Source organism: Oryzias latipes, chromosome 8 (genome assembly GCF_002234675.1).
Source record: "Oryzias latipes chromosome 8, ASM223467v1".
Classification (NCBI taxonomy): Eukaryota; Metazoa; Chordata; class Actinopteri; order Beloniformes; family Adrianichthyidae; genus Oryzias; species Oryzias latipes.
Genome location: NC_019866.2, coordinates 22,040,634 through 22,062,536, shown reverse-complemented (window position 1 = coordinate 22,062,536; position 21,903 = coordinate 22,040,634). Strand labels below are relative to the sequence as shown.

The 21,903-nt window shown below is 45.2% G+C and overlaps 1 protein-coding gene across 6 annotated transcripts in view; it reads right to left on the bottom strand.

Annotated features, from left to right (window-relative positions):
- LOC101160662 (protein Wiz) overlaps window positions 1–21,721 on the bottom strand; it is a 36,326-nt gene extending 14,605 nt beyond the window's left edge. The window contains exons 1-13 of one of the 6 annotated variants that reach the window (XM_023957987.1): window positions 21,447–21,720; window positions 20,894–21,030; window positions 20,653–20,827; window positions 20,383–20,458; window positions 18,098–18,231; window positions 16,527–18,011; window positions 12,121–12,549; window positions 9,875–10,297; window positions 5,108–5,230; window positions 1,958–1,997; window positions 1,452–1,924; window positions 941–1,375; window positions 366–869 (exon numbers count right to left, since the gene is read on the bottom strand). In XM_023957987.1, the coding sequence (XP_023813755.1) occupies window positions 366–869; window positions 941–1,375; window positions 1,452–1,924; window positions 1,958–1,997; window positions 5,108–5,230; window positions 9,875–10,297; window positions 12,121–12,549; window positions 16,527–18,011; window positions 18,098–18,231; window positions 20,383–20,458; window positions 20,653–20,827; window positions 20,894–20,971 (4,375 nt within the window). In that variant the 5' untranslated portion in view covers window positions 20,972–21,030; window positions 21,447–21,720. Of the gene's footprint in view, window positions 1–365; window positions 870–940; window positions 1,376–1,451; window positions 1,998–5,107; window positions 5,231–9,874; window positions 10,298–12,120; window positions 12,550–16,526; window positions 18,012–18,097; window positions 18,232–20,382; window positions 20,459–20,652; window positions 20,828–20,893; window positions 21,031–21,446 lie in introns of all 6 variants that reach the window. The other 5 variants (XM_023957986.1, XM_023957988.1, XM_023957985.1 and 2 more) reach the window with 5 other exon arrangements.
- Between the last annotated feature and the right edge of the window lie 182 nt (window positions 21,722–21,903).

Sequence of the window (21,903 nt, the reverse complement as noted above, 5' to 3'; positions counted from 1 at the left end):
AATCCTCATTTACCGAGATGGTTGTTCCCACGAACCAGAAGCCGCTCCGCCTAAAGATTATCTGCCGACTGTCTCTCAAATGTTTCACAAGTTGCAGCGGGAGAGTGTGTAAACAGATGGGTGACAGGAAGTGGGGGCGGGCTTACTCCATGCCAACAGTCCCGCCCACAACTCGCAGGTGAATTTTTAATGACCGCTGCCGCTCTGCAGAAACTACGTCCTAGAAAAAGACCCCGGTTTGTTTATTTCAGCCAAAAGCAGCATCATCGTTATTTAAAGAACGACTTGAAAGAGATCAAAAGATGACTGGAGTGGGACTTTAAAGTTTTATATTGAACGTTTCCATGAGAAGTGATTCGTGTTACCCAAGTTGAGGGGGAACGCGTTGTCAGAGCTCCAGTTGGAGTTAGGAGCGCCGCCTGAAAAGCCTCCAGACCTCTCTGCAGCCGCCGGAGCCGTGACCTCCAGCTGCACCGGCTCGCTTTTCAGCTTCAGGCTCAGACCCCCAGGAGGAGCAGAAGACGCCGAGCTGGACTTGGCTCCCGAGGGCTGAGGAGGACTGGAGGGACGGGCGAAGGTAAAAGGGAGGCGACTGAGGAGGCCCGCAGAAGGAGAGGAGGAGGCTGTCAGAGGGGAACGAGGAGGTCCTGGGGAGGAAGAAGGTGGGGTTTTGAGATGATTCTGAGGAAGAGCGCAGGGCAGGCCCCGCCTTGTGATGATCTCCCGAAGGGTGTCTATCGGGGATCCGTTGACAGTCCATTCTGTGATGCCCATTTGGCGCAGGTGGGACCGGGCGTGGCTGGAAAGCCCTTTCCGATTCTCAAAATATTCCCCGCAGAACTCGCAGCCGATTTCCTTTGGAGGTTCACCTGAGGGAGAAAAGAGTTTTAAAACCTCCCACAGATAACTGACGTGAAAGATCCTCCTAAGCTGCACTCACTGTGTGGAAGAGCCATCAGCTCCCCGCTACTAAGGCGGAAGACCTGCATGGAAGAGGCCTTGGGACGCTTGGCAGGGGGACCAAGTAAAGGCGAGGTAGCTTTGGATGTGGATCCACCCCCTGCAGCGGTCACCTTGTAGAGGAGGGACGGAGAGGAGGACAGAGTGAGCAGGGACTGCTTTGCGGAGGAGACGGTTGAGTTGAGGCCCTTTGGTTCTGCGAGGCTGTCCAGCTCCAGCGTGCCGGCTTTGTGCTTGAAGTCATCGGTGTCGATGAGCTGGCTCAGCAAGTCGATGGGCGAGCCCTTTGACTCGGAGTACTCCACACCAAAGTGCCGCAGGTGCGCTCGAGCGTGGCTGGACAGGCCTTTGCGGGTCTCGAACCAGGCGCCGCACAGCTGACAGACGATGTCCTTACTGGAGTCCATCTCCAGTGCTGCATAAGGAGAAAACGGCGCCGGGCTAAGACCAAAGGGGGGGTGCAGAACCAAAACGACAGCAGTGACACCTACCGAGATTGAGAGGAGCATCGTTCTCCTGCGGCGCCCACAGGGGTTTCGCCGTTTCCGCTGATGGCGTGGCAGAGAGGCTCTTCATGCCTCCGGCCTTGAGCTCGGGAGAGCGCAAGGGGGAAGACACAGGCAGCAGAGAGGAAATGGGAGCTTTCTTCACCACTGAAGGAGAACCGGAGACAGACGAAGCCGGAGAGGCACCAGGAGAGGGTGTAGGAGCCGGAGAGGAAGATGGCAGCGACACAGCTTTTGCTGCTTTGGCCAGTAAGAAAGCCGGGATGGGCTTCTCGTCCAAGTCCATGTCTTCTAAATCCTCATCTTTTACGGGAGCGGGTGGTGAGGGGGTCGTAGCTGGAAGAGGATCGGAAAGAGACAGGCTTACTTTGCCGTCTGTGTGGCACTCCTTGGCGATCCGGCAGAGGTCGGTCGGTGTGCCGCCGCGGCGCTCTGAGGCGGTGACGCCCAGCTGTCGCAAGTGGGCGTGGCTGGACAGGCCACGCCCACTCTCAAACCGAGAGTCACACACTTCACACTTCAGGTGTTGGGCTAAAGCAAGACAAAGAACAGAAAAGAGTCTAAGAATTTTTTTCTCAACCCTTTAACACCAGAGCTTTAGCTCCACTGTTGACCTTCTCTGAAACTGTTCTTTGCATAATTTTAGCAGATTCTGACGCTAAAAAAAAATATGCGACACTTTAACATAGTAAAGTGTTTACACAATCAAAAGAAATCCACTCATCTACTTAGAATAAAGGGGTTTTGTGTTTTATGCAACACTTTACAATAGTAAAGCTGCTGTTGTCAACTATGGCGACCATTGGAGTTACGTTAATTGCTCAAACAATTGAAGAGTTACGGTAGTACAAAGAGAGTTTGTTATGTTGTGTCGCCGCCCACATCTCCCATAATAACCCTTAAACACCGGGGCTTTAGCTCCACTGTTGACACTCTTTGAAATTACCGTGACTCTGCAACCATTTACAGATTCGGATGATCCAAAAGCGGCTTTGCCCCGACATGCAACACTTTAAATTAGTAAACCTGCTTTAGCATTGGCTGGAATTATTTCGATTGCTTAAACAATCGTGTAATGTTGTGTCGCTGGCGACATCCATCCATTTATCCAATTGACGTGACCTTAACACATTCTGAAACCGACAAAGTGGCAACACTTTACTCTAATGAAGCTAACTACATTAGTGAAGCTGCTATTTTCCACGTCAACATCCGCTGGAATTACGCTAACTATTTAAATGGTCAAAAAATTACGTTAGTCAAAAAATGCTTGTTATTTAGGGTCACTGATACAAACATTTAATCAACGGAGCTTTAGCTTTAGCGTTTACACTTTTTGGACTACAGTGACTATTTGACCGTTTACGCGTTAAATGTAATTCTAGCTAATTCCGAATCAGAGGAAAGCAGCTTTGTGCTGACATGCAACACTGTCCGGTAGTGACGTGTTTATGCAATCAACGTAAAATCAGCCGATACTCTACACGTCAAGTAACGCTCACTGCATGAGCGGTTGAGCATATCGCTGCAAAGCCCGTCTAAAAAGCGTGTGGGAAGCCGCTGATTCACGATGATCGTGTTACAGTATGTCAAAGAGCCTGTTTTATTTAGGTGCTGCTAAAGGGGTCATGCGGGCAGGAAATCCTTTGGTTTTCAATTTTTTTGTGTGTGAAAACACTAACTTAGGCTGTGTCCGAGTTCCTTCACTACTCCATTCTTACTGCACTATATAGTGCAGACTTGTAGTGCCGTCCGAATTTACAATTCCAAAATCGAGTGCCCTAGATATTTCCCAAAAGTCTGCGTGCTTCGATGCTCACTAGATTGGCGAATATAGAGCACAATGCATTGCGCTTGAACAATTTTTGCCACAAAAAAAAAAGTATTCTGTTAATAAACCATCAACATTTTCATCATCAGAACACATAAATATTGATCACAAAACGCTCATATCAGTTACAGTTCACTTTGTGAAATCGATGATGTCATATTGATGGTTTAGAAGAAAAAAGAAAAAAAGTGACGGAATTGCTTTAAAAATCCAGAGCACTAAATAGTCCCGCACTATATAGTTTTGTAGTAGTTAGGGATTAGGGTGAGAATTCGGACACAGCCTAAGAAATCTGTCTTGGTTTGTTTTTATGACTCGAGTTCTAAAATATGCATTCCAAGCAGCAGATAAGTGTACTGTGATACCACACATCACTGAAAGCAGAAAATCTCCTTCTCCATCGAACTCTGTTCTTGGATTTGCTGCACCCCAGGATTAGAAAACAGATTAAAAAACACACCAGCTTATCTTTAAAAAAAAGCCCAAAGAAGAATACCATATTTTCACGACCATAAGGCACACTAAGGTCTTCTATTTTCTCCAAACTGTAGGGGGCACCCTATGAGTCGGTGCGTCTAATGTGTTGTTGTGGGACGTAGAAGAAGACGGCATGAGAACAGGGGAGGGAAGTGTGGACGTGAACAACATTGGTCCACAAGTGGAGGAAGCTGGAAAAAAAACTCCGACATGTCAAGAAGACGCAGCTGAGTTTCCGAGGAGAAAATGCGACTCGAGTGATGGATTAACGATCAGCGATCAGCTTGGAGAAGCTTCTCTGCCGTCACCGTTCGACTGAGGGCAGTAAGGCTTATAGAAGAAGCTTTAGCTTTCGTTTTATGAAACGCCGTCATCTTTCCATCCGGGCAAGGAATATGGTGCCGCAGTGACTTCTGCTGCCTTCTTAAAACACACACTAGCACGCATGTTTAACCGGGAAGTGTGAACGTGCCCACGCCTCTTAACCCGGTGCGCCTTTTGTTTGTGTTAAATACCGAAAAATCACCCATAACTGAGACTGCACCCTATAACCTAGTGGGCCTATGGTCGTGAAAATACGGTAGCTAAAGGGGACTCCACTGCCTTACATAAATAGTAAGGATGTCACTATTCTTATTGTTTTGTAATAAACAAAACATAGGCCAGAAATGAGGTTTGAACCGAATCGTGGTAAATGATTTCATCCCTAGTAGATAGCTGTAAATATGTGTCAATTACTGCTGATTTATGTTAACTTCCATCCATTCATTATCTTAACCTGCTGTATCCCCTGTGAGGCTGCCGGAGCCCAGATTTAACCAGCCCCACTACGAGATGCAGGTAGAGTATTTTATTATTCATGTATTTTATTGTATATTTGTTGTTTTTTATGTGCTTCTTTTCTTTCTTTGTTTGCTTTTGGTTATTTTTGTCATTTTCAAACCATCACCCCCTTGCCCATGCCAGGCCGTTGCAGGGCGATTATGCCAACTTGCAAGAGTTCAAAACTTAAAAACAGTAAATGGAGGAGGAGAGAACGCTTCAACCTCTGCACCAAGAAGCTCATCCTCGTCTCTGCGTGCAATCACAGACAAACACTACAACTATTTCCACTGGGATGATGATGAAACTTTGGGGTAATTTCTGTACTAGAAGTGTCTCAACACCTAAATCCATCAGGACGCCCCACAGCGTTGGGGTGTCACCACACCTAAACGCTGACCTGGGGTCGGCTTCCTATTTCTGCCCCTGACAGGTGAGATGAGGCCGGGCTGCAGAAAATCCAATGTGTCATCATCACTCTCGGATCGGCGTGCCCGGATTTCCGCCTCACCCTTGGTGTCTGCATCCTCCACGGTAGATTGGCTGCCGCCCACGGCGTTCCCCGGACCGTCGCTCACACCATCAGGGGCTGAACGCTGCAGATCCTCATCATCTTCTTCGGCACCATCAACCCCTGATTCAAAAAGATTTATACTCCTTTTAGATCAAACACTTTTAGGCAGTATTTCTTAATAGTCACAAATATGAATAACATATTTTTTTAAAGCTGTGACTTTGTAAAGATTATTGAAGAACATCCACTGAAATGATTCCTGTCAAAAAGTGATGTTAGCTGGACTGAATGCAACAAACATGGCAGTCCCTGCAGTCATGGGACAAAAGTCCCGTTTTCTGCGACAGATCGGTGAATCAAAGAGACGGAGACAGACAGACAATGCTCTTTGCGTGATGGGCGGCTTCCTTTCATCTCCTGATGTGGCACCTCGGAGCCCCGCGTTACAAGAACAACCTTTATCACAACAACAACCGAACCGAACTTGACACCCAGAACCAAGCCGACTCCTTCAAGTACTTGTATTACGCTTGACAGATCCGGTAAATTAGAATAAGATCAGCGATTACGGACACTCGGGGTCCAGAAAGTTACCTCTGGGTTCAGCTTTACTTTACAAACACCGGAGGATGCAAGAAAGCTGCTGTCTGCTATCAAAAATCTAAGTAAAATGGCGAAGATTGGGCAACTGTAGGTAATTTGGGAGATCCCGCAGCGCTGTGAAACACCGCACGTCACGGGAGAGAATGGAGAAAACTCCCAGACGTTCGGAAAACACGCCAACAGTTTCGCCAGATTACACAAATTCCGCGTTAATGTTGCCAAACAGCGACGGCGAACCGCTTCAAGGGGCTCGTGCCGAGCATGTCACCGGCTACCTGCTTCTCCTCTCTAGGCGCTCGCGCGCGATTTATACTTTTTGTCCCCCCTCTTTTCTTTCTTTTTTTTCTTTCTTTCTTCTTGTCTAGATGTACTAGTGACAGAAGACCCACGCGAGACGTGCCGCGCGACGCCGCCGCCGCGTGTTGCGACAGGGGCACGCGGGAGATGACGGCGCGCGCTACTCACCGGTCCGCAGTGCATCGGACTCCCGGCTGCTGAAGCTCGACAGTTTCTCTCTTTTGTTTGGGTCTGCAGGGAGGTGGAAGCAGCCATTTTGCCCCCATATGCACCGACAAGCTAAGGCGTGACCAATCGAGTAAAGCGGGGGGGGGGGGGGGGGGGGGGGGGCATTGAGTGCCACTTTTACCGTGGGCACCGGGGACACTCCATGCACGCGCACACATAACACCTCTTACGGATGATCGTCTCCTATCTGAACATGCCTTTCATTATAGAAACAAAAGCTGCAAAGTTTCACATTTTTGACAAAAATTACCTTAAAAAGCTCAGAATTTCTCTCATTTGCATCCTTTTTACCTCTCAGTGTGTCTGTTTGCTCCCTTTAAAACAAATTTCCGTGCCTTTCTTCCTCCCTCCTTCAGTGTTTTGTGTTGTTTTCTTTCATTTCTCTATTGTCTACAGTTAATCATTCGTCAAATTAGCTGCTACACGCCTGTCCAGAGATTTGCACATAAACTTGGTGCTCTAGAAGTTTTTAGCCTCATCGCTACATGAAAGTATTTCCTGTATATTGCATTTATAATGCATGGAAGACACAGATAAGTAGATATGTTTATTTATTTTGAAGATCGGTAATCATGTTTTAATGTCTCGGTTCATTCAGAGACTCTCCCAGTATGGTGAGCTTCACCATCTACTGCAAGAGCTGCATCTGAATGACGGCTGTTCCAGCGGTACATCCGTCTCTCTGTGACCCAGTTTGACCAATTGCTTTAATTGCCAGAGTTCAGACTTTTAAAGTCTTGGCTCAATTTGCACTGTGCCACCTAAAACACATTGCTGCCATATTGACACACCGTGCCCGACACTCAAATTGCGCCGCAGGACCCCTGATCAAGTCCGTACATTGACTTAACATTGAAAGTGGACGCCCCTGATGCGCAAATCGTGTTCGGTGTGAACACAGCTGAGGCTACTGGGATTGACCATGTACAGGTTATGTGGGATTTTGGGTTGCCCGGCCTGAGCAGGGTCATAGATAGATCTTAAGGGGTGTGCAGGTGTGTCTTGCAGTTCCTTTGAGACCATCTTAAGAGATGTTATGAAAATGGATTGTAACATTGTCATGTGTGTGGTAAGTGTATTGTTAAGTATTTAAAAAGCTACTATAAGATGCACTTACGATGTACAGGTCATACTGTTGTACGGTGCCCTTATGCCACACACAAGTCGTTACTAAGGTGAAAGTTGCTGGTTGCTAACTGACCCAGCACAAATGCCAAATGCACATGTTTGTACACGTGATACAACGGGGGCCAGTAGGATGGCCACACAACTACAGTCAGATTGTCTAGTTTTTTTAATTTATAACAGTAAGGCTACTCGCACGGAGGATACAAGGAGCCTGCATTCATCGCATGGTATAAGCCCCTTCATCAGGATTTGGGAGGGGCGTGAAAAAAATCAAAAACCCGTACAAACCCCCTCTTCTCACTTAATTCACCCGCAAGGCCCGTTCACACCGGGACGAGTTTAACGCCTCATGACTAAACAAAGGGCACCAATGAGAGTGTGCACACCGACGCGAAAAAACGCCACGCGTCAAAGCGTCAAAAAAAAACCCGCCTCGGGTTCGTTTTTTTTTTTTGACGCCTCGCGTCGAAATCTATTCAACCAATGAGAATGGCGCTTTTGCACAGGTGTCTGGAGCTTCTGAAGTTACAGTAAAACACAACTTGGGGGCGCTCAAACACAAAACTGCCTTGCTGAGCACACATACCAGCGAAGAAGATAGACGCCGAGTAGCGTCTACACAGCCGCGAAGAAATAATGACGGACATTCTAAAATATCCCCGAACGAAGCACCAGTTGGAGCTACTGGTGCTTGAAATCTTCATGTTTTCTTTGTATTAATCTGACAAGCGCGTAAATACTTGCTCTCTTCTTCTGAGTGAAAAGCGACTTTAAGAAGCGTAAAGTTGCGCAGCGCCACCTTGTGTACAGGAGTATTTCTGTTTACATTAAGCGCCATCTAATGTCAGGGAATGAAATTGCATGTTCGCTCGGCTCATCGTCAGCGAAAATCGCCTGGGTGTGAACACAAAAAACGTGGCGAATAACGCCTGGCGAATATTCGTCCCGGTGTGTACGGGCCTTTACTTTACCCAATTGTGTTGTTAAAGTGTTTGCTACGACCTGTTCATCCCAGCATGCCAGTAGAAAAAAATGTGCATGAATATTTTCACTCTGCCTCCATAGCCGTCTACGACATTGATGTTTCATATGCGCCACGTGTGTGGCACATAAAGGTTTGCCTATTTTTCACTTTTCCCTCACAAAAGCCAGTATCTACTCGTAGGGGCAGTTGTTACTAAGGCTTAAGTTATGTATTTTGTCTTCTCTCAGATGTTCCATTGTTTAAGTCTGTCTCGGTTAGACGGACTTAAACATGAACATCTCTGCTAAACATCTCTACTGCCTTTTAAAAGATGTTGTGGATTTTTCTGTTTATCTTCCTCTTGTTTTCTGTCATTACTGTAGTAACTACCTTATCTTGTCAGGTATGTTAGTTCCAGGTGTTTTTGTACCTTGAATTTATAGATTATTCATATGTTTTGCACCAGAACACACAGCCACATTTAGAGCACTTTTACAATTGACCTTTTGGTCCGCATATTGTTTCCTTAATATTCAACTTGATCGGTCAAGGGTAAATGGAGGAGGATTCTGATAAAATACCCCAACCTTAATCCATCTGAAAACAAGGGTCATGGTTTAGTTGCAAATAAACCCTAGTGCAGTTCACCAACCATGTGAATGCAAATATTCTGGTCACCACAGGGAGTGGACCTGTCTGAGTCTGGTTCTGCTGAAAGGATTTTCCTAATCTATCATTTAAAGGAAGTTTTCTTCTCACCTGTCACCTTTTACCTGTTCAGTTGGGAATTACACTGAACACCCTTTAGTGGTATCTATTGGTCTTGTACATAGCCGATTACTATACAGTTAAGACAAACTGGCCTTACTCAAATGACCTGGTTTTGGATTAATACAATTGTAATTAGATTATTATAATTGGTCTGATGTTTTTTTGGTTTTAATGCTTTGAGACACCCTCAGTTGGGAAGTGGCGCTTAATATATAAAATGAATTAATTAAAACTGAATCTAAATGGGATTTTTAAGAACCAAATGTGAAGCTTACTAAAGACTGTAAGTGATTGACATATTTCAAAGTACAGCCAAAAAAAAGCAGCCAAAGCATAAACTCAGAGAAGCACAAATAAAAATTTTAGAAGGTTTTCAATGTCTGGTTGTATTAAAAAAAGGTGATAAAGGCATTTCTAACAAGAAAATTAGCTCAACAAGCAGGCATTTAGTTATTTTTTTACCTAGTATGAACTTCCTTTAGCTGATACCAACCCCAAGCTAGCAGACATTCTAACTGCAGACCTCTTCAAAACAGTTTAATCGCTTCAGTGTTTGATCTGTGTCAAAACAAACTATTCTAAACAAAGATCTGAAGATTTTTTTATCCAGATGAACAAAGTTTATTGGACTATTTGGGTGTAAAAGCATCACTAAATGTTTGGCATTTCCAGTGTAGCTGGACAATAGCTTAAAGATTCACCAGTAACTACAATTCACACCCAAAATCAACAACTGCATTCAATTTTTAGATAGTTGCAGAAATTGAACATACCTCTACAGTCTTCCTCTCCATCCTTTTTCTTCCATTGATGGCAAGACGCTGAAGCCACTGCATTCAAATCAGAGACACACGGAGTCCTTTTGCTTGTCCCTCCCTCAAGCTTAACTTTTATAATCCCATCTTTGTAGTTTCTTTCCTCATCATCCTCTTCGCCTTCTTCCTCCTCCTCCTCCTCTTCCTCCTCTGAGTAGCTGCTTTGACTTCTGGGGGGTGCTGTGGGGATTACCAGGTCCGGCCGACTGGAAAACAGTTCCCTCAGAATGTGTATTGGCGAGATGGTAATGTCCCAGTTTGTGATGCCAAAGTCACGGAGGTGCGCCCGAGCGTGGCTAGACAGGCCAGCCCGGGTGTCAAAGCCGGCCTTGCAGAACTCGCAGTGCATCACACTGAATGTGTCTGGATCAAAGTTGGCAACTGGGGACAGAGAAGCCAAATGGACCACCGGTCAGTTCATGAAACTGAGTGCTTTCATGACATTGACCAAAGTAATCTACTAATTTATTATACAGGTACAAAATCCACACATTAATAAACTCAATGAAACACTGCAAGCTCAACTATCCCCAAAACAGTGCCCGTGGTGCAGAGGTAGAGCAGTCGACCTACAGTCTGTAGATCACAGCTTCTGTTCATAACTTGCCCATTCATGTGTCAAAGTGTCCTAGGGCAAGACACTAAACCCACATTGCTCCTGGTGTTATGGGTTGGCAACAGTGTAATTTTACATTCACACCAGGCATGTAAACACATGGACTGTCCCCACTCGATACTAACATATGTACTCACAGTTGGAATAGGCTTGGCACAAAATGTCAAACAAAATGTGCCGGTGCAAATCTCGAAAATCTTACTCCAAGCTTTTCCTTTGATGGCTGTACTCCGACATATGAAAGACTTGGTGCCATAATTTTGGCCGGGCACAAACCCCAATTATTAATTTCTTATCCTTAATGAAGGGGACACAATCTATACATCAATACCAAATCAGGGTCCCTTGCAGGTCAAAGTTCGATATGGTTTAACTATCACGATCAGTGGCCATGCATTTTGTACATGAAGCCCGAAAATTGTTGAAGAAACCTTTGTAACTACATGTGAACGCAAGAAGTTTAAACCCGGAAACCCAAAACACATATATATTTGTGTTTACATAGACTTTTTAATTGAATATGGTCTCTTAAACGTGTTACTGATGGTGGTGTGAATGTAGCTTAAGGCAGCGGAGTCACCATCAGTCTGTCAATGTGTGTGTGCGTGGGTGGACAAATAGGACTGTGACTGTAGAGCCCCTTGGGCCTTCTAAGAAGGTATTAAAGCACTATATGCAGTAAGTATATGCCATTTACCATTTGGTGTTGGTTGACATTTGTTTAAATCAAACTACAAAAATGTACATTCTGTCATATTCAAAAAAGCATACTGGTATAAATCCCACCTACACTTTTTCTGTTCATGGGTTGAGAAATCCTGGCTCCCTACTGCAGCTTAAGAAAATGTGTCATGGTTGACTAGTGACTTTGAGACCCTAGATGTAACCCTTGTGCTATCCTAGGCACTTTAACATTGGGAGTTGGGTCATCTAGACCCCACAAGACAGTGCGCTGAACCTTTTTTCTTCAATGATTCTTGATCTTCACTGGTGTCCATGGATTACATGAAATCCTCTCCACCTTTATCCACCTTTGTCATGGTAGGAATAACACGTCAATGAAGGGTGGGGTCATAGGATAGCACAAGGGTAAACTGTAAGAATGTAGCTGATGGATAGATGGATAGATGGATGGATGGATGGATGGATGGATGGATGGATGGATGGATGGATGGATGGATGGAGTCCACATTTAAGCTCCATCACTCTTTCTTGAGCACTTTTGCCTCCTTTGGTACAGCACCACTGCAAAATATTCAAAGCAGCCTCTATATTGTCTCCAGAAATGTTCTACTGGAGCCCCTTTTTTTTCATCTGCTCTGCTCCAACTGGTAATCATTCACAACCACTGACTGGTTTTCTTCTTTTAATCTGAATAATTTAGAAGTGAAGAATTTTGCAACGGGAGTGCTGACCTTGAGGCTTTAATTCATAGAAGCATCTTCATTGGCTCAAAAGCCCGTGATGCAACAAAAAGAAAAGATCTGAAATACTTTGTTGTGCTCAGGCTAAAGGTAAAATGATATTTTATCTCTGAAGATAAAACTCAACTGGATACTAGTCATTGTTTTAGAAAAATGAAAGAGACCTTTTTTCTTCTTCTTTTGATACGAGAATTTCTTCTCAATGGCGTTGACTTCTTCAGGTGAAATAAAGTGGCGCACGTTGTAGCTGACACCCACTCGGTTCAGGTGGCCTCTCACGTGATTGGCAAGCCCAATTCCATTGTGAAACCGATCAGGGCAGTAGGGGCATTTCTTCTCCACGGGCTTCAGCGCCTCTGGGTCCTCATCTGAGTCGTCTTCATCTAAGATGTGGTGTGACAGGAAGTGCTGCACATCTACCTCGTCCACATCGTCATCGTCACTGTCAGTTGGGGCCGAGGCAGCAGTGACCCTCCTGCTCCTCCTCAAAAAGAAAACCTTTCCATCTTTGTCCATTTCCTTCTTGTCCTCATCTTCTGCAGCCGTTTTAGTGGGCAGTGATAATGTAGCATGCACCACTGAAGAAGACTCTTCTATAAAGAAAAAAGAATTGGATCATCAAACCAAAAATGTTCCTTTTCATCTGCTTTTACACCCTATAAAATACTTCACTAAACTTTTGCCTGCTCCCCTTTGACACCATAAAACTACTATAGATCACATCAACAAAAAGGATTTTTTTGCAATCTAGGGTACATAGGTGAGCTTCACACTTAAAACACTTAAGAGATCTATAAGTATACGCATTCATCCCTCACATCAAAACAACACCCCTTTTTTTTCCCATATTGTGTTTTCTAATCCTTCAAATTATGATTGAAACAAACAGGCAACCCTTTAAGTAAATATTTCTGCTCAGTCTCAATAACGATCAACCACAAATGTTCAAGTAGGAGCCATTCCTGTTGACTAGTAGGTTGACGTTGGAGCTAGCATGCTAGAGCATTAGTTAACATCATTGGCTGTAAGCTAACAACTGGCCAAACTGAAAGCCAAAACGGAATTTCTACAGCTTATTTTTACTACCTGATTTTCATATGATGGTTAGCAAAAAGCCCTACTTGCCCCCTACATGTCCTCTACCAAGCATTTAGCAGTCTAAGCTACTGTCCAGGCAAAATCTGTTTGCTCAGCTGCTGGACAGGACAAGAAACACTTGGTTTCACAGTAACACGTGAAGTACACTAGCTTTTGGGCATCTTGGGTTAAGACATTTACTGATTTCCATGTATCCACAATGAATACAATTTTGACATTTTCTTTAACAACTAATATATCGTAGCCACACCCACATTTTAACATGATATGTTTCATTGTTTAGCTTGGTACAGTTTTTAGCAAGATGTTTATGATTGTTTCTATCAGACAAAAAAGGAAACAAATGGCTGTACTTCAACTTTGACACATTTTGACCAATGACTCCAGTCCTGTCTGTCTAACAGAAAGACGCTCTATACATTTGAAAAGGAGCACGATTATCCTATTTCCTGGTTATGTAGAAGGCTTTCAGCCAGTTTAAACCCAGGGGTTTAAACAATAAGATCTCGTGGTAACATCCGAGTGTAACAGCAAAAACTTCAGGAATGTGTTCTGTAGTCTACTTGGTTTGTGACACATCCCACACAATTTTCTCTTTAGAAAAAACAGGTCTGGGTTCTTATGGGTTAAAAGAGTATCCTTCCATTTCTGGCCCATGTTTGGGAAGAGCTTGCCTCCAACAAGAACAAATGACTTGTATGCATGTATGATTGCCTTGATAAGTTCCAACAGGTAGGATTTCTGCCTGAGTGATTATTATGAGCACTCCTGTGTCTTCAAATCCTTTCAATGAACAAGTCATGATGCCGTCATCTAATAAAGTACAGTTATTATTCTTTTGTCAAACTAGTGCTGATCTAAAAAATTAGAGATGCCATCTGTCAGAACACTGTGGCTGAAGCAACCTAAACGAAATCATGCCCTCGGAAGCAGAACAGACCCTGGATAGGTCTTGAATGGCCATCTGTTCGTCTGGCCAAAAAGCTCTGGTGCACAACTACTGCTCCAAAAGCTTGTCTGTGTCAAAACCTCCAACCAACTGCTTATGAGACACCCATTGAGCAACAATGGGCGGTCGTGGTGCAGAAGTAGAGCAGTCAACCTCTGATCGGAAGATCGCAGATTTGGTTCCCACCCTTCCCGCCCATGTGTCGAGGTGTCCACGGGCAAGACACTGAATGCCACATTGCCACTGGTAGTTATGGGTTGGCGCCAGTGTTTGGAAGCAGAGACGCCATCGGTGTGTGAATGTGTATGTGTCCATGGGTGAATGGGACTGTAACTGTACAGCACTTTGGGCCTTGAAGGAATCTAAAAAAGCACAAGTATACACCATTTACCATGTTTGGAATTGTTCATAATGGCTTGCGTCTCTAGATTAGTTTGACTGAAGAAAGCATGTTTAAACCTCTGAGGACGCCATGATGTCAAAAGGAAGTGTCCTCTACAAAGGTCAGAGGACAAATCCTCGAGGTAGGGCTGTTGTGGCCAAACACTTTTTACGGGGGTGTAAAAGTGCAACAATTTCGGTGTAATGGATCTTAAGTGAAAATTTCTGATGGCAACGTTGTATGACAGGCAGTAAACAATATTTTCATATTCACAAAAATGTTTCCAGCCCTGAAGTTTGTGTCAAAAAATTTTGTTAATATTAATATTCAATTTGTGGTTTATCGTTTAAATTAAAGGTCTATATAATAGCATGCTATGATACAGAGACTTTTTACAAAGATTCATTTCATAAACAATGATTACTAGCATGCTACATCACAAATTGGCATGCTATTAGTATGTACTGTTTATGTGAACAAAATAACTCTGGGCACATTTTAATGATTTAAAAACTTTGATCTGGCAAAGAACATATAATATATTTAAGGCTTTGATTCCTATAAAAAATTCATATCATGAAAATCATTGCTTTCACAATGGGAATTGGCAAGTTACATGAGCTGCAGCTACAGCAAAAGTATTTTCATACACCCACTCCAATGAAATAGATTTTTTTGGGTGTAATTTTAACATGTTTTTGTAGCATTTTGCTCAAGAGAGCGAACACATAATAAGACAATTAATAATGAAATTGCATTTCTGAGTATTTCTTTTTTAAAATGATGTGAATCGGGAGTAGAGGAAAAAATGCCATAGCAGAAAACCTGTATCAGTGTCAGATTTGTTACTGTCAGTGGGTCACAAGCTCCTTGCTCCGCTCCATTCCGATGCCTGCAGACAAATGTATCCATGTACGTCTTTGATTTCCTCGTCTGAGCTGGTGTCTGGTTCAAAACTGTACACCAATTGCACCAGTAATGTAAGGTTGGGGTTGTGGGGGGCTGTAAGATAGCGGGAAAGTGCGTAAACAAAGGGATGTTGTTTACGAGGCCACATTTCCAGTGAACTCCTGCCGCTTTACTGAAACAAAGTCCTAGAAAGTGACACTTAAGAAAAAAAAAAGTAGATAGGAAAAAAAAAGTATAACCCTAATTAAAAAGACCACTGGGAAAACTTTGAAAATACACCAAAAGATGAACAGAGTGGGACTTTAACCCATGTGCTATCTTAGATGACCCCACCCTTCATTGACGTGTTCTCCCTACCATGAAAAAGGTGGATAAAGGTGAAGAGGATTTCATGTAATCCATGGACACCAGTGAAGATCACAAATCATTGAAGAAAAAAGGTTCAACGCACTGTCTAGTGGGTCTAGATGACCCAACTCCCAATGTTAAAGTGCCTAGGATAGCACAAGGGTTACTGGGTTTTAAAAGTATTGGTGTCTCGCAAGACAATGTACCATTAGCCTTCAGTGAAAGTCATAGTCATTTTGGAGCTAGTTCACAGTAACTGATGAGGTTCTGGACAATCTATGCTCAAATCATCCTTCATATTGTAGCTAATACTGTGGAATAAATGTTGATGAACGCATCTCCCCGTTTTAGGACCTTTTTTTTACACTGAGATCAGTGAACCAACATGTTTCCACGCCAGCACTGCTCACATACAAAAACTATTACTGTTGAGCTTAAATGTTTTTGTCAGGAAACATAAAAGACATAACATAAACACAAAATCTTTCATTTAGAATCAGGATTCAGTCATGTGAATAGCCTCTCAGTTTTCACCTCCTGTGAAAGATCTCATTTAACTCCTAAGTTGTAAAGGAATGGAATATTTTAAGCGTGGCTGCAGTTTGGTGCAGAAAAAGTCAATTCAGTTTAAGCTGAAAGGAAATCTACAAAACTGTCAGGGTGAACTAGTTTAAGGTCACAGAGCTGAGAGATGTTTGAAAGAACCCATAGTAATGGAGCAACAGAGTTGGGTAATCATTCTTGCAATAAGTCACCTATTTAAAGGAAATAATGGGACCGTGTTGGAAGAATTAGCTTTAAAAGTCTCCTTATAGCGGGTTTTTCTGTGAGCATGAGATAACACGACGTCTGCATTGTGTTTTTCGAGTGCCCTCTGCTCTCACCGGTGTTGGGTTTCGCTTTTGTTCGGGGCTTCCCTCCCACAGGTGAGTTTTCCTCAGAGGTAGGCTCCTTTCGGCGCTCTCGATCCAGTTTCTCCCTTCGACTCGACGATTCATCATCCATTTCAGGATTAAACTCGGTCCAGGTCTTCCCTCGCGTGCTCAGTCTCCTGCTCCCTACTGCCTGGCTTTTAGGCTGAGCTGCGGCACCGTCTGGAGCGGCTTCGTCCTCGGGGGCAGTGATTCCGTGCTGGCTTTTGCCTTGAGCTGCTTCTGGGAAGGATCCAGACTCAGAGAGGTGAGACCCTCCATCATCGTGCTTCCCACGAGCAGACACGTGGTGAACAAGTGTCTGGTGTTCCCTCAGTGTGCTTAGACTTGAAGTCAGGAAGGCACAGTGACCACACCTTAGGGAGGTGGATGCCAAAGTCGATGCTGAGCCAGGAGAGGGGGAGTCAGCCTGGAGAGCAGGTTTTTTTCTATTGTGGGTCTTGGAGTGATTAGCCAGAGCCTGTGATGTTCTTGTGCTGAAGTTACACTTGGTGCAGACAAAGCGGCGGCGGTAAGAAGACACGGTTCTGGTCTGAGCCGGGATTCCAGCTGAAGTCAAAGGCGTTGCGTAAAAGTCCTGGTCTGGTGTTGAAAGTGAAGCAGGAGACAGAGGTGGAGATTTGACTATTTCTGGGGCTGACATTTTGCCTGCATTGTAAACTGGGCCCGTGTGTTGTGCAACGGCCGGGTGGGCAGGATTCTCTTCGTTTTCTGCCGCCTCATTTCCGTTCTCGTTCAGCTTTTCGATCTCCTCCAGGATCTTCAGGCGGGACTCGCAGTGCCGCCTGTGGTGGTCCGCCAGCGCCGGCCTGTTGGGCAGGTTCCACCCACACTCGGCGCACTGAAAACTCCTGCCCTTTCCCGCACGCCGGCCCCCCCCTGCTGTGCTCTGACTGTGCTGGGCCATGTGCTCCTTCAGGTGGACCTGCTTTCTGAAGTAAATGCTGCACTCCACACAGGTAAAAATCTCTGGCGCCTCTTCCTCTGCCTCTTTAGGCTTTTTCCCTCCTCTCCCTCTCAGTTTCCTGGTCTCCGCCGGTCCTTCCTCAAAGCCTTCCTCAAAGTCGTAAACCCCTCCCCCGGGGTGAACTGGTCCACTCTTTGCAGCTTTACACCTCAGGGGGCTGCGTTTGGTCAGCTTTCCAGATTCCGATTTGTTCAAGCTTCTGAGTCCGGAGAAGGGCCGGAGCAGAACCCGCTTCTTCCTGCACCGCTGGATGAAGGTGCAGTGAGCCCAGGGGGCAGGAGGGGGGCTCTCTGGGTCCGAGTCCCCGGGGAAGGTGTAAACGTCTCTCTCCGGCTGCGGGACTTGGTTCCTCTTGGGCCTCGCCTCTTTCTCGCTGCTGTCCTCCTCAGCCTCCATTCGGGAGCCATCCTTTGGTCTGGACAGGAACGCCTCCCCTCTCTCAGAAGCGTCCCAGGCGCCGCCGTCTTCCACTGAGAAGAAAGCAAAGGTTTTCCTGGTGGTTGGAAGAACCGAGGGGAGGAGATCAAACGTGCAGCTTCCTCCTTTCGGCACCTACGTTCTTTCTGACCAAGCGGAGATGCATCGGCGCTCTGGCGGATGTCACTGCGTCTGTCCACGGGGGGCGACGGGTCCGTTTTACTGCTGAGGCGCTGCAGTTTCTCCGCTTCACGCTCCTCTTTGCTGTCAAGCCTAAAAGAAGGGAGAGATGGATGACATCTCTGCATAGGAGAAGTTTGAATCATTTATTATTGTGACAAAGTTGCATTTCAGTACCAACATCAGAGGACAGGATAAAGCAATTAGGATTGCATCTTTATTTACAACAAGCACCTATTTCGTTTAAAGGGACTATTTTATATCCTTTAAAGAAAACACAGGTCATACGACAGATTTTCTTTGCACAATGTGCTTTTTTTTCCTCATTTTTGTTCAAAATCTTTAAATTCTGGAATCTCCCAAATCATTCCTTTGTCCCTTTCACTTCTGGTGGTTATATTTGTATAAGGACATTATATTAAAGACTCACTTTGATGAAAATGGTGTTTTTAACATGTTCTTGCTGCCTTTTTGGATGATAAAGGACATTTATATATATGTATATATAAAGACAATCAAACTTGCATTCCTGAGTATGTCTTCATTCCAATCATTGTGCATCAGAAGCAGATGAAAAAAGACAGAAATTACTACGGCAAGCCGCAAGTCCCCTGCTCCGCTCCATTCTGACGCATCCACTTACAGACAAACAGATCCAATGGATCTAAAACTGTTCGGCTGGATAGCTCTGATATTGCTCGCCGTTTTTATGTTAAGTTGGGGGCAGGGCTGCACGATACGAGGAAAACTTGCAATGGGCAATATTAATTATGATTTAACTTGCAATACACAAACTAATAACACAGAAAATGACATACAAATTATTTCCCTTTCACTGCAACAGTTTTCTATAAATAAAAGCCAACATAAATTACATTATACTCCAAATGTCTATATAGGAGTATGCATCTAACAAGATCTAACATCAGTCAATGGAATCATTAAATGCTTCAAGCTGTGTATAAAAATGTAAGCTACCGGTAACCATTTATTGTGGTTAAAGGGGACTGCATACTGCACAGGTTGATAAGGTGATACATTTTTGATTTAGGTCTAGTTAGGGGTGTGAGGGGCTGTAAGCTAGCAGGGATCTCAGCAACGGGAAGAGGAAATGGGGGGTGGGGTCGCCAACAAACCCTGCCCACAACTCAGAGGTGAATTTCTAATGAACTCCTGCCGCTCTGCAGAAAGTGTGTGCAAGGAAAATGCCAGTTTTTATTTTGGCTAAAAACGGCCTAAGGATCATTAATAGACCACTGGGAACACTTTAATACAGTGTTTTTCAACCGGTGTGGAAATTACCCTCATTAACTGATCTAACAACATTTTCTATCTCCAGGAAATCAGGTCTTTGTTCTTCCAAAGAGGCCCTGATAAAACACTGAGAAATTTTTAATATGAAAGATCATAAAATACTTTTTTCTTTGTGTTTATTTGATTCTATTAAAGACATTTTGATAAGAATGACGGTACCGCGATTTAGCTAAAGCCGTTTTCTGAGAAGTCCCGCCCCTTTAACTGTCTCCGCCAATCATTCTTGGAGTCCTAATCACATGTCATCAGTCTGACCAATCAGACGTGGTTAAAGTATTCACTTCCTTGTTCTGATTCTGCTGATAAAGTCGCTCAGTTCTAATAAAAATACCACCTAAAGCTAGTCTTTAGCTGTGTAGTTTTCCAAAGAATCCGGTATCAGACCGTGGAACAAGTGAACAAAACAGTGAAGCTCAGAGACGCTTGTCTTTCTGCGTTCGGCGGATTATTGCACTACATCTCCCATGATGCATTGGGTTAAAGTGACAGCATCTGGACGCAGGAGTCTCTCCTCTTAACGTCTTGAAATAACAACGAACACACATTATCTTTTAGAAAAAACTGCTACAACTTCCAGCTTTTTCTGCTACAATTATCACAAAAATGCATGTGAGATTGCGGAGAGACTGTAGATCAACACAGACTATGAGTTTCTCCTTTTTATTTTTGGATGCTGGTGTGCCGCGGGATTATTGTCACGGTTAAAGTGTGCCGTGGCTCAAAAAAGGTTGAAAAACACTGCTTTAATAGAACAAAAGATGATTGGGATGGGTCTTTAAAGTACAGTTTTAAAAATGTCAACAAAAGAGTTTGCAGGGTTTAGCATGCAAAAAGAAGTGAATGTCCTACAAAGGGGAAAACATGTGTCCTCTGTGCTGTTTGACCTCACAGCCAAACAGAACAATCCTCCCTCCTGCGCCTCCTCCTCACCTGAGTCCGGAAGAAGGAGATCCTGGGCTGTGAGCAGCCAGACCGTGAGGGTTAGAAAAGTTCTGTAGCTCCTCTTCTGACACATCACAGCGGACAAAACACACAACCAACAGAAACATCACAGCTCAACAGTTACAATCCATACCCAAGTTACATAAAGAGGCAAGATGAGGGACATGTATAACTGCAAGGACACAACAATGAAAGTGGGTTAGCTGAATTCAGGACACATTCCAGGCTCTCCTGGTTCCAGGAGACAGGAAGAGTTACCATCTAGAGCTTCCTTCTCAGAGTCGGAGTCCCAGCTTAGGGAGGAGGTGAAGGCTGAGGACTTGAGCGTCCTCTGTGCGCCCCTCCCCGGCTCTGCTCCGGATTGCTCCTCTCCGGCTCCGGCCCATTTAGCAGACATCAGGTCATCCCCTGGAGAATCTGGAGAAGTCAAGGACTGGAAGATAAAAACCCCAATGAGCGTCTGTTAAAGACAGACAGAAGGAGCACACACAAGGCTTACCGCTAAGGCGCAGTTGGGGACGTTGGTAGAGGTTGGGGGCTCATGGCTGGTCCCTGGGGTCAGAGGTTCTGGCTCCATGGTCCCCCAGAGGACAGTGCAGAGTCCCACTGGTGACCAGCCCACCTACATGGTGCAGCCTGCAAGCAACATCAACAGTTGCTAACAACTTTGCTCTGCAGTGACGCACCACACAAGACCAAAAAAAAACAAAAAAAAAACAGGTGTTCCTCGATTCTGCAGGACTGGATCAGGGTCTGACCCACTTTTTCAGCACGCTTGGTCTTTCTTTCAGCCCGAGCTGGAGCGCTGGGGCGGTTACATAAATAAGTGGCCTTTTCTGTTCAGGCCCGCGTCCTGCCTCCACAGCTGCCCCCCTCTCACAGCAGGAAAATGCCCGGACGCGTCGGGCTGTCAGGCGGGCAGCTCGGAGCGGCGCGCGCCGGCCCAGCTGCTGACAGCTGACGGGGGACGAGTGGCCGCCACGTCCGCCGCCGTTTCCACCACCGACGCCGTCAACGCGCAGCTTTAGTGGGGGAGGAGGGGGGGTACTCACTGAGATCGGCCTGGTGTAGCGGGAGAGGGGGGCTGGCGGATCAGGCGCCGCTCGTTCTTCTTCCCGAGCGGAGCCGAAGCTTTGAGCCGCGCGCGCGGCGCTCGCGGGAGGCTCCGGCCGCTGCGGCGGGAAGAGCGGCGCTGCTTTCAGGCTCAGCTCGGACTCTCTGCGGGGAGATGCCAGGCGGTGGACTCCATGTTATTCTGCTTGCAGGCACGCCACGGCGGCGTACGTAACGTCGACGGGGAGGGCGACGGGGAGAGTTTCGAGTGACCCACCGGAGCGAGTTGAAAGAGTTAAACTTTACGGCGACCGGGGTTAAATCTTCGGGGTTTTTTTTCTCGTTTCTGCTTCTATATTCAGACTTTTGCCCTTTCTAACCGATGATCCACTGCAATATTTCACTAATAAAAACACACCTATAAATTATTTTCCCTCTTCATCCTTAATAGATTTG